At 43.7% G+C, this 16,543-nt stretch overlaps 1 protein-coding gene across 3 annotated transcripts in view; it reads left to right on the top strand.

Annotated features, from left to right (window-relative positions):
- The window catches only part of ATXN7 (ataxin 7), a 123,435-nt gene that overhangs the window by 95,427 nt on the left and 11,465 nt on the right, over positions 1-16,543 (top strand). For all 3 annotated transcript variants that reach the window (XM_032208801.1, XM_032208803.1, XM_032208802.1), the window contains 3 exons: positions 12,205-12,460; positions 13,551-13,810; positions 14,958-15,040. In XM_032208801.1, the coding sequence (XP_032064692.1) occupies positions 12,205-12,460; positions 13,551-13,810; positions 14,958-15,040 (599 nt within the window). The remainder of the gene's footprint in view (positions 1-12,204; positions 12,461-13,550; positions 13,811-14,957; positions 15,041-16,543) is intronic.

Genomic DNA, 16,543 nt, shown 5'->3' with positions numbered 1-16,543 from the left:
GTCTTGGGGAGGCTGGAGAGCAATCTTCGATCTCAAATTCTTGAATCGGTTCATCAGGTACAGGAAGTTCAAAATGCACTCTCTCTTGTCAATTCTAGAGATTGTGCGCAGACACGATCTCCTAACTTTAGTGGACCTCATGAGGCTTATCTCCATGTACCCAGTCACAAGCAACACAGACGATTTCTCCGATTCGTCTATGCAGGCCGTCACTTCCAGTATCGCGCCCTTCCCTTCGGGCTATCATCAGCCCCAAGGGTCTTCACCAAGATCCTGTCAGTCGTAGCAGCTCACCTCCATGCCAGACCCATTCGCATCTTTTGTTACCTGGACGACATCCTCCTGTTGTCCAGGTCACGCACCCAGACCCTGCGGGATCTACAAGACACCTTGCAGGTACTTCAGGAGGTGGGGTTCTCCAATTAGGAGAAAAGCCACCTGACCTCCATCTCTCGTCTAGTCCACTTGGGGGCTCTCATTGACTCTGCCCAGGGGAAAGTCTTCCTGTCTCAGGAGAGACAGCTCAGCCTCAGGGAATTAGCCTTAGAGGTATGAAGGAAGCAGCAGGCCCCCCCTTCTCCAGCGGTCTCAACTGCTGGGGAAGATGGTCTCTTGTTTCTCCATCATTCCTTGGGCGCAGCTTCACCATTCCAAAAGACCAACAGCAGCTGTTCCCCAGCAACAGTCAGTCCTTTTCTCTCTGGATTGGTGGATCTCCCCCGCCATCTCTCAGGGGTCCCTTTTCAGGGAACCTCCTCGCCTCGTAGTCACGACGGACGCGAACCTGATTGGTTGGGGCACTCATCTGGAGGATCAGATAGCTCAGGGTATCTGGTCCGACTCCGACCTCTCCCACAGTATGAATTGGCTAGAATTGAGGGCCATCCATCTAGATCTCCTTCAGTTCCAATCTTCAGTTCGCAACACACATGTGCTCATTCGGACAGACAACACGACAGCCAAGGCGCATGTCAACCGCCAGGGGAGGCCAAGAGCTGTTTCTCTTAGAGTCCACCTTTCACCTAGAGATCTGGGTGGAAGCCAACCTTCTCTCTCTACGCCGAATACATCTCAGGCTCCAACAACTCCAGGGTGGACTGGTTGAGCAGTACAACAATCGACCCTGCAGAGTGGACCCTCAACCATCACATCTTCAAACAGCTGTCGACCAGGTACGGGGACTCGATCCTAGATCTCTTCGCAATGGCATCCAACAAACAGCTGCCCAGGTATCTGTGTCACTACACGACACCAGGTGCAGTAGGGACAGATGCCTGGAGGTGCAGGTGGCCCCGCGGTCTCCTGTACACCTTCCCTCCCGTCCCCCTGATACAGAGGGTCATTTGGAAAATGATAGAAGAGGGGGCCGAGCTCATTCTGCTCGCCCCCCATTGGCCCCTCTGGCCATGGTTCGCAGACTTCATCAACCTCTCAGTGGAGCCAGAGTGGCGTCTTCCCCTGATACCATTCCTTCTTCATCAGGGTTCCATCCAACACCCCGACCTATCTTGGCTCCGCCTAACTGCATGGAGGCTGAGCGGGAGGTCTTGAGGGCGGCTAACCTTTCAGAGACTGTAATCCAAACCATTCAGGCTTCCCGATGCCCAGCCACTAATAGAATCTACAAATCAACGTGGTAGACTTTCAGCACGTGGTGCATCTCTAAAATAGTTGAGTAGTTGAGTAGTTGAGTTTATTTATAGGCCGCCCTTTTCCCTGAGGGGACTCAGGGCGGCTAACAACTTGTATGGGAGGGGGAAGACATACAATAACATAAAAACACAATGTATAATTAAAACCAAGCAACATTCATACAGCATTCGGGTGGGGGCGGACTATGGTCTTTACCCCCAGGCCTGGCGGGATAGCCAGATCTTGAGGGCTGTGCGGAAGGTCTGAAGGGTGGTGAGGGTACGAATCTCCACGGGGAGATCGTTCCAGAGGGTCGGAGCTGCTACTGAAAAGGCTCTCCTCCGCGTAGTTGCCAGCCGGCACTGGCTGGTAGATGGCACTCGGAGGAGGCCTAATCTGTGAGATCTTATGGGTCGAGAGGAGGTGATTGGCAGGAGGCGGTCTCCCAAGTACGCAGATCCACTACCATGAAGGGCTTTGTAGGTAGTAAGAAGCACCTTGAAGCGCACACGGAGATCAACAGGTAGCCAGTGCAGCTCGCGGAGGATAGGTGTTATGTGGGTGAACCGAGGTGCACCCACAATCACTCGCGCGGCCGCATTCTGGACTAGCTGAAGCCGCCGGATGCTCTTCAAGGGCAGCCCCATGTAGAGCACATTGCAGTATTCCAGCCTAGAGGTCACGAGGGCGCGAGTGACTGTTGTGAGAGCCTCCCGATTCAGGTAGGGTCGCAACTGGCGCACCAGGCGAACCTGGGCAAATGCCCCCCTGGTCACAGCCGACAGGTGGTAATCAAAGGTCAGCTGTGGATCCAGGAGGACTCCCAAGTTGCGAACCCTGTCTGAGGGGTGTAAATTTTGGCCCCCCAGCCTGAGCGATGGAACGCCAACCAAATTTTTGGGAGGGAAACACAACAGCCACTCGGTCTTTTCTGGGTTGAGTACAAGCTTGTTAGCCCTCATCCAGTCCCTAACAGCTTCAAGTCCCTGGTTCATCACGTCCACCGCTTCATTGAGTTGGCACGGGGCGGACAGATACAGCTGCGTATCGTCCACATATTGGTGGTATCTTATCCCGTGCCTCCGAATGATCTCGCCCAGCGGTTTCATGTAGATGTTAAATAGTACGGGGGACAGGACCGACCCCTGCGGCACCCCATATGTTAGGGGCCTCATGGTCGATCTCTGTCCCCCGACCAACACCGACTGCGACCTGTCCGAGAGGTAGGAGGAGAACCACTGCAAAACAGTGCCTCCCACCCCCACCTCCCGCAGTCGTCGCAGAAGGATACCATGGTCGATGGTATCGAAAGCCGCCGAGAGGTCAAGGAGAACCAGGATGGAGGCGTGGCCTCCATCCCTGGCTCTCCAGAGATCATCGGTCAATGCGACCAAAGCGGTTTCTGTGCTGTAACCAGGTCTGAAGCCGGACTGGAAAGGGTCAAGGTAACTAGCTTCCTCCAAGGACCGCTGGAGCTGGTAGGCCACCACCTTCTCAACAACCTTCCCAATAAAGGGGAGGTTGGAGACTGGACGATAGTTGTTAAGTACGGCTGGATCCAAAGATGGTTTCTTCAGGAGGGGTCTCACCACCGCCATTTTAAGTGCGGCGGGGAAGTGCCCCTCCCGAAGCGAGGCGGTAATAACCGCTTGGATCCAGCCCCGTGTCACCTCCCCGCTGTTAGCAACCAGCCAGGAGGGACACAGGTTCAGTACACAGGTGGAGGCACTCACAGCCCTCATGGCCTTGTCCACGTCCCCGGGGGTAACATCCTGAAACTCAACCCAGCGATGGTCTACCAAATCGTCCTCTCGTGTCTCGGCTGGCTCTGCAAAGGTGGAGTCCAAATCCGACCGAAACCGAGCAACTTTGTCCGCCAAGAACTGGGCATAGTCTTCCGCCCTACCCTGCAAGGGGTCCCCCGTATCCCTCTTATTTAAGAGGGAATGGGTTATCCTAAACAGGGCGGCTGGACGGGACTCGGCGGACGCAACCAAGGTGGCAATATAAGATCTCTTTGCAGCCCTAAGTGCCCTGATGTAATCCTTGGTGCAGGTTGTTAAGAGTGCTCGGTTCGATTCGGATTTATCGGACCTCCACAGGTGCTCTAGGCGTCTCCTCCGGCGCTTCCTCTCCCGGAGCTCCTCGGTGAACCAAGGAGGCCTCCGGGATCCGCCACCTCGGAGGGGCCGTAATGGCGCAATCCGGTCGAGGGTCTCCGATGCTGCCGAATGCCAGGCAGCAACCAGAGTCTCTACCGGACTGTGGGCGAGAGTATCAGGAATAACCCCAAGCTCCGTCTGGAACCTCAAAGGGTCCATAAGTCGCCTGGGGCGGAACCACTTGGTCGGTTCCTCCTCCCTACAGTGGGGGTTTGGTCTTCGGAAGTCAAGCCTCAGTAGGCAGTGGTCTGACCACGACAGGGGTATGATCTCATTACCCCTCAGACCAAGATCACAAGTCCACTGCTCCGAAAGGAATACGAGGTCGAGCGTGTGACCCGCAAAGTGAGTTGGGCCCCGAATTATCTGGGTCAAGCCCATGGCTGTCATGGAAGCCATGAACTCCTGCGCCCCATCAGAGTGTTCACCGAGCGTAGGCAAATTGAAATCCCCCAGGACCATAAGCCTGGGGAACTCAATTGCCAGCTCGGCTACCGACTCGAGGAGCGAGGGGAGGGCTGCTGCAACGCTGTTGGGAGGCAGGTACATTAGCAGCAGGCCCACTTGACCCTTGAGGTCCAGCTTCACCAGTAGGGACTCACACCCGACAAGCTCCGGAGCAGGGATCCTATGAGGTACTAAAGACTCCCGAATAACAATAGCCACACCCCCACCCCTTCTCTGAGCTCTCGGCTGATGAAGCACCTGAAATCCTTCTGGGCACATCTCTACGAGGGGGACTCCTCCCTCCGGGCCCAGCCAGGTTTCAGTAATACATGCCAGATCTGCCCCCTTGTCTAAAATTAAGTCCCGGACGAGGGGAGCCTTGTGAACAACAGACCTGGCATTTAGCGACAACAGCCGGAGACCAGGGTCCTGATTACTCGCGCCATCTGGCCTCGGAGTGGGACTCATAGGGCCGGAAGGAGGGATCTCTGTGACGTAGCGAACCCTCCTTCCCCGGTAATGGCCAGCCCTAAAGTCCCCGCCATATCTGCCCCTCCCCGTTACGACCATAATGCTCCGGCCCACTCCCGTGTCCGTGGTCCCCCCAACCACACCTATAGCTCCCGCATTCCCTGACAGGCCCTCCGAATCAGACACACTCATTCGTTCACTCAGACAGTCCCCACGTGATAATTAAGAACACATAAATACAGCAATATAGGGTAGTAAAAAGTGGGAGCATTCACTCAATCACATGCAATCTCATACACTCATCATACCAATTAAAATTAAAAATTTAAAAATTAAAAATTGCGCGATGTGCAAAGAACGCATAAGGCTTATATAAAGGTCTTAATAATCTTAACCTTCTCTTCTGTAAGTCTGATAAGAGTTCTGGTGAGAGTTCAATGAGTTCAATGAGGGGGTGCAGTCCAGAGAGGCCAAGAGTCCTGGTATTGTGGTTAGATAAGGGCTTGTTGTTTAAAGGTCCAGCTGGAAAAGATAATGAGAGATAAAGTTGTCTCTCACCTGGAGGCTTCGGTTTCCCAGGTTTTGGAGTTCCTGCAACAGAGACCAAACAAAGGACTTATGCCTAACACCTTGCGGAGGCAGGTTTCGGTTCTGTCCTCAGTTCTCTCTCTTCACCGAAATGAGCCTCTGTCCTTGCATCCTCATGTACGATGCTTCATTAAGGGTGCGTCTAACCTCTGCCCTCCTGTCATCCACCGCTTCCCCTCATGGGATCTCACCAGGGTCCTTGACTCCCTCACTGGACCACCCTTCAAGCCTCTCAGGTCGGCCTCCCTGCATCGCCTCAAATTGAACACAACCTTCCTGGTGGCTATCATGTCGGCATGACGTGTCTCAGAATTGGCAGCTCTTTTCATCTGTTCCGACCTGTGTACCTTTCACCCAGACTGTGTGGTCCTTTGGATTGATCCCACCTTTGTCCCAAAGGTCAATTCAGCCTTTCATCGGTCCCTGGACCTCACCATACCGAACTTTTGCCCTAATCCCTCTCATAGGCTCGAGCGCAAATGGCACAAGTTAGACATCAGAAGGGCTCTTAAGATCTATGTTGCCAAGACAGCCGTCTTCAGACGCACTGAGGCACTCTTCGTCTCTTTCCATCCCACAAATAAGGGGCTAAAGGCTCCGCCATCTATGGTGGGGCGCTGGATCCGATCGGCTATAACCAGGGCTTATGTGGCAGACAACTTCTCCCCTTCATCATGGCGCATTCCACATGAAGCGCGGCTACATCTGCAGCCTGGACAAGGCAGGCCTCGGTGGAAGAGATCTGCAAGGCAACCACCTGGACGACCCTTAATTCTTTTATCCGCCATTATAAGATGGACAGGTACGCATTGGCGGATGCAGCATTTGGACGGTGAGTCCTCCAGCAAGTTCTCCCTTCTTCAAGCTCCTAGCCCAGTCTCAATCCCACCCGGGGACAAGACCAGCTCTGGTAGATCCCATGCATGACCGCTGTCTCCACCAATGTTGGAGAATGGGGCGTTGGTTCTTACCTGATACACCCCTTCTCTAGGCAGGTGGAGACAGCGGTCATCTCCACCCTTGGCTCCTGGCCTAGTGACAGTGGGCATTATGGAGCTAAGGGGAGAATTTTTTTTTTTCCGGAGGGTTGAAAGCAGTCAACTAATGCACAGCAGTCTACTTATCTCCTTCCTCACAAAAGCGGGAGGACACTCTCCCGAGGCGATGACATCACTTGGATAGATTCAGTTCTATTGGTTACTGACTGAGTTAACCTATGCATGACCGCTGTCTCCACCTACCTAGAGAAGGGGTGTATCAGGTAAGAATCAATGCCCATTCTTCCTCCAAGTAACAGTGTAAGATTTAGATACAAATCTGAAATTAAAACATACATGCTCTGAGTCTCTAATTCTTGCTGTTAATGTTAACTCTGAAGTATTGTTTAATTATACTAGTGACTTAGAAAGTGTCATTCATGAAAGTTATGAGTCATCCCAGGTTGATTTCAGAAGTAGGTAAGTTTTCAGTCAAGAAGGATACAGGTAGTCCTTGACTTACAACAGTTCATTTAGTGACCATTCAAAGTTACAATGGCATTGAAAAAATGACCGTTTTTCACACTTACAACCATTGCAGCATTCCCATGGTCATGTGATCAGAATTAAGATGCATGGCAACCGACTCATATTTATGACTGTTGCAGTTGTCCCGAGGTCATGTGATCACATTTTGAAAGCTTCTGACAAGCAAAGTCAATGGGAGGCCAGATTCACTCAACAATTGTGTTATTAAATTAACAACTGCAGTGATTCACTTAATAATTGAGGCAAGAACGAAAACAAATGTCTCAGCAATGAAAATTTTGGTCTCAATTGTGGTTGTAAGTCGAGAACTACCTGTACTGCAGAAATTAAATCTAAGCCATTGGTTCCCAACATGGGGCCCATGCCCCACAGGGGGCAATTTGATTTTTAATGGGGACAATTTGAACCTTGTTTAAACCAAGTTAATGGCCTTTTAGGCTTCCTCCATATGAGTAGAGTTCACTTTTTGAGTAAAGAAAGAATCACGGGGGGGGGGGGGGGCATCAGGATTTTAGAGATGTTTAGGTGGGGCATGGCCCAAAAAATGGTTGGGAACCACTGATCTAAGCCTATGCTTTGCAGATTGAAATAGGATATTTGATAATACTATGAGGTGTACTAGATTATACTATTAAGTTAGCTTGGTTTATGTGTGTTTTTATTATTATTTAACAATTAGGATGTTATCCAATAATGAGTTGTGCACTGATCTGGAAGGGAAAGAGTGTAAACACACCTGTTGTTAACTCAAATCTGGCTTTAAGGCACGGGTGTCAAACTCAAGGCCCTGGAGCCAGATCTGACCCATGGGGTGCTTAGATCTGGCCCTTGGGCCCTTCCTGGAAATAGTGAAGGACCGCCCCATGGTGCCTCTGGCAGCAAAAACAGAGCTCGGCAGGACCGCCTTAGCTCCATTTTCACTGGCAGTGAGGGCTGCAGGAAGCTGCCATAGCAGAAAACAGAGCCTCGACGAGTGACGTCGGCCTCCCAAGCTCCATTTTTATTGGCAGAGGACTGCAGAAGGCTGTCGCTGCTGAAAACGGAGCCTGGGTGGGCTGCACGCAACCTCCTTGAGCTCTGTTTTCAATAGCAGAGGGCTGCAGGAGGCCATTGCAGCAAAAACTGAGCCTCGACGAGTGACGTTGAATTGGCCACACCCACCCTGGCCATACCCCCCAGTCTCCCTGAGGTCAGACTCAACCCTTATGAGGTCCTCAATGAAATTGAGTTTGATACTCTGCTTTAAGGGGTTAGCTGATGCTACATGGGTGTCTACTTGCACCCCTAATCACCTTTTTTCTTTCAAATGCCTTAATACCAAATCTATTTTATATTTACTTGATTTAATTCATAGCTCCTGAATAGGGCGTCAAAACTATATCTATCTATCTATCTATCTATCTATCTATCTATCTACCTACCTACCTACCTACCTACCTACCTACCTACCTACCTACCTACCTACCTACCTACCTACATACATACATACATACATACATACATACATACATACATACATTTCTTGTGCTCCTTCCCCAATTTCGTATCCTGCACATCTTTCTGTCCCATCCCGTCCCACCTGGTCATTTATCATTCTGGAGAGCAGTAGCCATAGAATCAGTAGTCTTCTAATTTGTGTTGGTTTATGGGTAAAGCTACCTACAGTTACGCTGACATTTGACTGGGTGTGATCCAGGGTTCTGTAAGCAAAGAGGGTTTTTTTCTTTTCTCAAGCTGAACTGAGCACGTTACTCCCTTGAAACCAGGGTGGAGAAAAATTGATGATTTTCTAAAATAAAAAATAAGATTTCTTTAATTTAAATTGGATTTTTTTTATTTTTATCAAATTTATTTTAATAAAATGTTCTTGGAGTAAAAATCTATCTAAAGGTAGTTTTCTATTTAAGAAACCTTAATAATTTAGTTTATTCACCATGAAATGGAGCTTAGTTAGGTAACATGAGGCTGTATTTTCTGCAATATTGGGACATTTGGTGAGTTAGTAACAGGTCAGAGGAGGAGCTGCTGTGGGACAGAGATGACAGTTGCTCTTTAAAAAATGATTTAAATTGAGTTGATTTAAATCAAGTCTTTTTACTAGTGATTTAAATCATGATTTAAATAAGTGTTTTGGTTTCTTCAGTAAAGAATAGAATTTCATTAACCTCCTACGTAGACTGATTGTGAACATTTATGACTGGGAAATTCAATATCAGGACCATTCAGAACACTGATTGACTCAACCAAAAATAAAGACAACTATTGACATTTGTACCAATCAAAAAGTTATTTTTCATAAAAATTATTTGCAGTGAAAATGTTGGCATTTAGTAATATCTCAACCAATGCTTCATTTATATAGAGGAAATAGTCATTTGAAGAGTGACAAAATACAAAATTTTAGTAACTTGCCAGTGAATCAAGCATTATTTTCAACTGTCATTTATTAGGATTTAGGATTTGCCAAGTGTACAGTGGTTAAGAAGGTGAAAATAACCAGCAATTTTTTTTCTGTTTTATATAAAGGATTTGTCATGACTAACGTTAACATTAGCTACATCATGTAGCACAGAATTTTTAAGAGACTCCAATTATATCTTAGCAAACACCATTGTTAAAAAAGGACATTTTATGCCTTAGTTTTTTAATCCTTTGTAGAAGGAAAGAAGTTAGGATATAAAACCCACATATATTACATAGCTCATACTTTTGTAAATACAGTAATTATCTTACTGGATACTTGTTTAAGAAGGGAGCTCTTTATAATAGTTACAAAAAAATGGAATATCAATGGGTATAATACACCCCAACCGTGGAATTATCACATACTATTTCCTCTTGGAGTAGATAATGTTACACAGTTCGCAGAAAAGGAGTAAGAAATAGTAAACAAAAGAAATTAGATAGGAGAAAAAAAATGAATCATAAAACTTAATCCAGTTCATACCAACACCATTCATTAAACCCCCTCATCTTTTTATCCTTGTAAAAATATTCTTCATTTCATGCTCCTTACCATTGATTCTTCTAAGATTCAAAATCTGTGTACAGTGATCTTACAAGATGATTTATAGGGATTGACTTTAATTGCTAGTTTTGTCAATCAAGGTTATATTTGGACACTTTTTACTGAGTTAGTAACCAGTGATGGTTCAATTAAGGCTACTTACTTTAAAAAAGGACTAGAAAAGAAGGAGTAGGGTGACATGATAGCAGTATTCCAGTATTTGGGGGGCTGACACAAAAGGGAGTCAACTTATTTTTCAAAGCCCTAGAAGGTAAGACAAGAAACGATGGGTGGAAACTAATCAAAGAGAGAAGCTACCTGTAATTAAGGAGAAACTTCCTAATAGAGAAAACAGTGAAACAGTGAAACAGTTTACCTCCAGAAGTTGTAAGTGATTCTATCACTGGAGGCTTTAAAGAAAAAAAATGGACAGTCACCTATCTGAAATAATACAGGGTCTCCTGCTCAAGCAGGGGGTTGGACTACAAGACCTCTAAGTCAACTTCCAGTTCTATTCTGATTAACTTGAAATATTCCCTACTCGTAGAATGGGGGTGGGTGGGGAAAGACGGCCCTTTTATGACTTGTGGACGTCAACTCCCAGAATTCCTGAGCAAGACAGGCTGGCTCAGGAATTCTGGGAGTTGAAGTCCACAAGTCATAAAGGGGCCATCATTCCCACTTCTATCATAGAAGGAAACTAGCACATTTGGGCCACTATGCCACCTTTGCTTTTGCTACTCTATAAACTTGGATCACTCATCTGTAAACTGTCTTGTAAATCAGCATACTGCCGCCTATATGCCACCGTCTAGGAGTACTGGTACACCAAATAGATGTTATTTATATTGGACATTTATAGTCAAATCCCAGAGGACTTAATAAAGATTTACATCACTTTTACTAGGAGAAAAATTGAGAACAGTTATTCAGAAAGCAAAACTATAATAAAAAAGCATGGTTTGTTTCTCTAAATCTTGTAATATCTCAGGGTATTAAAACTGTGAAGTTGTGTGAATGAATTTTGTTAGCTGTCAGTTTAATAACAGTGATAGTAATTATAGTTTGTCTCACAGTCAGCCAGATGTTCTGGATGGATTTGGAATTTTTAGCCATCTATCGAGTCCTTCCAGGGACCTGGGATAAGCAGATATTGATATTTGATATATTAGAGATATCATTGCAGGATGTAAGCTTGTTGTTTTGGGTTTGCACCCAACGCGCCTATTATTAGTAGTAGTTCTACATTTGCTTTCTTTTGCCCCATTCATTTTATTTCTATTTGCAGATCTTTGTATTTTGTTATGTTCTCCAATTCTTTCTCTTCTATTCTGTTGTCTCTGGATACTGCCATGCACAGTGCCATGTCCCCAATCCAACTTTTTTTGTCTGTCTTATCAAGAATTATAATGTCTGGGATGTTATGTGTCAGGCGCCTGTCTGAATTCTAAACTACAACTTCTTGCTTATAAACAAATGGTATTTTTTGCAGATCTTCAATGCACTATTGTTGCTACTTTGTCATGCCGTTCTTTGTAGTCGGTCTGTCCAATCTTCTTGCAGCAGCTATCTAGGTGATCCACTGTTTCTTCAGCTTCTTTGCAAAGGTGGCATTTGCTGTCTGCTACTGTTTTTATTATTATTGTACCATCATAGAGTCAGCCAGATTTGGCATATTAAATGCACTTATTGAGTCCTTCCCAACAGCAATAGATATATATTATACTTGACTAGCCCAAAAATTCAGGGGGTTATGGTAGTTGTAGTCCAAAATAACTAACATGAAATTATCTCCTTGTACTTTTCAAATAATTTCTTCTTACCCACTATTACTTTCATAATGGAATTAAGATAAATATTTGTTAGCAGAATAATTATTGAAATTATAATCTACCTCTGGGTACCTCTTCAATGCAGTAACCTGTGGTTACAGTTGTATGCTCAAATAGATGAAGACTAAAATAATTATCCAGCGTATAAACTTTATGATATAAATTAACATGCATTTTATACCCAGGTGTTCTAATTTGTATAACCTCCCAGTCTGTTGTTAGAACCAAAATTCACTTTTAAAGTGTCCTGTTATGAAAACATTTTAAAACCAGGATCCACCACAGAAATGGGATTGCATAGTCTTCATGCAGAAGGCTCTTGCAATAAGGACTCGTGTAATCAGAATGCGTAAAACGAAGCAGACACGACAGTGCACTGTAAATATTTAATGGGAGTTGATCCTGGAGACCCCTTTTAAGCGAGGTTTTAACCCCACATACATTGAAATAGGAAGTAATTTGGAGGAAATTATCACAGTGTACTGTGTGATCATTAACATGTCTCATTTTGCTTTTGTTTTGGGTGTTTTTTGTCCCAGAAAGAAGACACAGCTCCTCCAGCAAACCACCTCTGACACCTCCTTCCTCTTCAGTATTCTCCTTGTATTCATCTCTGTCTTCAAAAAGTAAAGGTAGCAGCGGAGGAGGGAGCAATCGCTCATCCAGTGGTGGAGGGGCAGGTGCATCGTCCTCATCCAGTTCAAAATTATTGAAATCACCCAAAGACAAGCTGCCAATTGGTGGAAACAATAGGCCAATGCATCTAATCCATAGCAAAGGTCTCCATGACAAAATGTGAGTTATTTATTGATTTCTTACCTGCCTTTGTTTTGAAAATAGAAAAGTTTTAGCACTGAGACGAGTACTCTGTTTCTAACTGTGCCAGGTCCATTTTTAAACATGGTATTTTATTTTGGTACTGGTTATTTTCCAACCGTAAACTAGGATTTGGGAGAAATGCCATGAAACTCTCTTCTGTATGACCCTTCCTCTTTCCCCACCCCCAGCCCTGATCAGTAAATAACACTGTATAGCTAGCTGTACCACACACATTAAGAATTAATAGGAACCATTAAACCAAGGCAGACTCTGGATTTGCAAGTCATTGTTAAATGAAGCAGAGGCTAACCCTAAAATCGGTGCAGATGAAACACAAGAGCACAATTAATGCTGAGAAAGAACGGAAAGGAAAAATCACATAGGAGGAAGAAAGAGAGGGATTTGTTCCCCCAAATAATAGGTTTGCGGCATTGGTGTGATCCAGAGCATAGTGGAAAGAAAACTCAGATCAGGTAGCGAGTTGTAGATCTGGATTGAGGGTGGAATTGTTGTTTATAAGGTTGAAAAATGACATAATTTACCAGAGCTGCGCAGATGTCAGCTTGCTTTTTGACTCGGATCCAGTGCTCCAGAAATAACTTCTTGTCAGTTCAGAGACGGCCTGTCATGATACATTCCCACTTCCAGAAAATGGAAAATGAAATGGCAGTGTTCCTGAAAGGCTTTTCCGTGGTAATGAAAAAGGAAAGCCTCTTCAGACACATAACATGTCTTTCTGTCTTCTGTTCTGAGCCCTAGCCAATACCATATGGCAAGGTTTCTCTCTTCACACATGCACCCTTTCTCAGACAATCAATTACCCAGAATTTCTCTAGAGGAGGAAGACGGATATGGAAGGATATTACCTTGAATAGTGTCAGATTGCTCTGGCTTGCCCTGGGTTGCATAGAAAGAGAAGCATTTAGAAATTCTTGTGTTTAAATGAAAAGGACAGTTAAATTGGGATGAACCTGAGGTGTACTGTATATTAAATCATGCCTAAATAAGGGAGGCTTCATTGTGTAACAATTACATATGACTTTGCCTTATATTTCCTCTTCACTAGCATGACTCCATCTGTCAAAATGGAAAAAATACATCCAAAGTTAGATGGTGCATTACTGAAGCCTGCTGTTGGTCCAACCTGTTCTACTACTGTGAGCTCCTCAATAAAGACTGGCCTTAATCCCTCAATACCAAAGCCACCCTTGCCTTCCCCTGGACAGATACTGAATGGTAAAAGTGTTCTCTCTGTGCCTCCATATACAGAAAAGAAACAAGACGAGAGTACAAATAATAGGAAATTTTTACACAAAAGACTGTCAGGTAATTCTTACAATGAATGTCAAATGTCGAATATTAAAATAAAAAAGCCATGTGCATTTTTATAATAAAGGTAAAAATAAAATGTATGTTTCTGAAGTTATCCTAAACTCTAGAAATGGTATAGAAAAGTTAATAATTACCATCTTTGAATAACCAGAATCCAGAGTGCCATGTGAAGGGATCTGCATAGCTGCTCCTTCCCCATTGTGAATCCTTCCGATAGCTGCTGACACACTTTTGAAATGAAAAATCAGCCATACATCTTCTGTGCTCACACTTAAAGGGTCCTGGCCTAGCATAAAGCATGTATTTAATCATAATAACAATGCAAAAGGTAAAGCATTAACATTGGTAGTTAAGGTAAAAAGAAGCACCCATGGATTCTTTGGATTTTACAATATGAGTTTTGAGTTGATTTCATGTCTCAAGGGGCTGCTCTGTTGAAAATTTCAACAAATTTGTAAACTGTCCATGAATTCTGCAATGCTATTTAGTCTCCTATATAATAGGGGCAGTGTGTGTGTGTGTGTGTTTGTTTGTGTGTGTGTGTGTGTGTGTGTGTATACATACATACATACACACACACACACATATTTATTTTTATATAAAAATAAAATGGCAAATAGCACAACTGCACAGAAAAGCACAGTGTTTTTTCAGATATTGTTTTACTGAATTCATCTTCAGTATTTCTGGAATTATAATGATTAACCCTCATCTTAACTAATAACATTTGGCATATGTACCTGTACAAAGGTGTAGTAACTCAAGAGTATTCTGTGCAGCACTACAATCTTTAAAGACATTCTTACATGCTTAGCTGAACTTAGCTGAATATTTTTGTGGCAACAGTAGTACTGTTGCAATATGATGCAACTTTTACAAATGCTAACTCTCAATTAATTGCTGTTTTTTTACTCTTTCTTTTCTAAGAAGAATGGCTGCTAATTGAGAGTCTTCGTGCGAATTTTACCTTCTTAAATTCTGTTACAGACTTAACCGGGTTTTCTGAAAACCAAAAAAACTCCAATGTTAATGATTGCTACATAGTAACATATATGAAAGTTGAAAGCAATGTGGGATTTAATTATACAGTAGCACAAACCGATGTAGTCCAAGTATGACAATTTTATCTTGCCTTTAATAGAGAGAGAATTTGATCCTGATATCTACTGCGGAGTCGTTGACACAGAAACCAAGAAACCCTGTACCAGGTCGTTAACATGCAAGGTAAGATGCCTACTGTATATTAGATCTCCAAAGTAATTGAGCATATTTGAACAATCTGCAAAAACAACCTGAGAGACTTCAGTATAGGCTGACTGAGTACTTTTAAAACTATAACGGCCTTGTGAAAATACATTTGAATAATGCCGTTCCTGACATTCTGTTTTTTTTTTTAAACTGAAACCAAACATTTATCAAGAACAACAAAAAGAACCTATGTATGGCATGTATAAAGAGAATTCTCCTAAAAAAATAAATTTGTAAAATAACACAAAACATAGGAAAAGCGTTTTTTTCAGTAATACCAGTGAAAAATACATGTGAGAATTGAACTGGAGTTCATTCATACTTCTCCCACCCATTGCTAGATCAGTGCTTCGTTCTTTATATTGTTGTGGTTTTTTTTTACTTTTCTTAGCCTGAACTTAAAAGTGGAACTAGGTATTCCACATGTACTACTTCATAATTATGATGTATGCTAAAAGTAATTCGTAAATCACAATACCCATTTAAATAGTATAGAACAGAATTTCTCAACCTTGGCAAACTTAAGCTGGATGGACTTCAACTCCCAGAATTCCCTAGCCAATCACAAATAATATCTGTTTCTTGGACAGAATTAATTATGTTTAACACATACCATTAGAGAGCCAGTTTGAGGTAGTGGCTAAAGCAGCAGGCTAGAAACCTGGAGACTTCTAGTTACGCCTTAGGCATAGAGCCAGTTGGGTGATCTTCAGCCAACACCATCACCACCCGCTCTCATTGGGAACGATGCAGTGCCAAATCATCTCTAATAAGTGAGAAAATTGCAGGGATTTGTCCAGGCAGTTGCCAGGCATTAACACTGACTCAAAGGCACAAAAAAGAAAAAAAATGCATACCATAACAATATTTCTGCTTGATCAGGTTCTAAATTTAGAAATTGTGTAGTCACTGCAGATATATGGGGACATGAGCAGATGTCAACTCTTTGAACACTCTTTTACCGTGTATAACTGCCACATGTAATGAATTTGATGTATCATGAAATAAGAAACACAGTATGATGATAGTTTATTCATTAAATTCTATTTTTAATGCTATAATATTTTCATAAGAAAGTTGACAAGACAGACTTAGATCTATTATACTAGGCCAGAGGTCTGTTTTATATATAATAGATATTTCCTATTTCTTTCTTCCATAACTTTTTTCCCCTTTAGCTCTCAACCAAAACTCAAGGTTGATCTGGGAGTCTTTGTAAAAATTACATGCTGTATAAAGATACATGCTTGCTCCTGAATAATAGTAAGAAAAAATGGCTAGGTTGTTTGCTTAGTCAGAGCTATTGTGAAGTAATGATTAAGGTATTGGACTACAACAGGAGGACCCAAATTCAAATAAAAATACATTGCCTTTGTGCCGAACATTATTTTACAATATTGGTACAGTGGGGACAAATGAAAGGCATTCCTTAAGATTCCCTGATATGCCATGGGCTTTATTTTCCTAAAATAAATAATC

The sequence above is a fragment of the Thamnophis elegans genome, chromosome 2 (genome assembly GCF_009769535.1).
Source record: "Thamnophis elegans isolate rThaEle1 chromosome 2, rThaEle1.pri, whole genome shotgun sequence".
Classification (NCBI taxonomy): Eukaryota; Metazoa; Chordata; class Lepidosauria; order Squamata; family Colubridae; genus Thamnophis; species Thamnophis elegans.
Note: the sequence above shows the minus strand (reverse complement) of the source record. Positions and strands in the feature narration are given on the sequence as shown.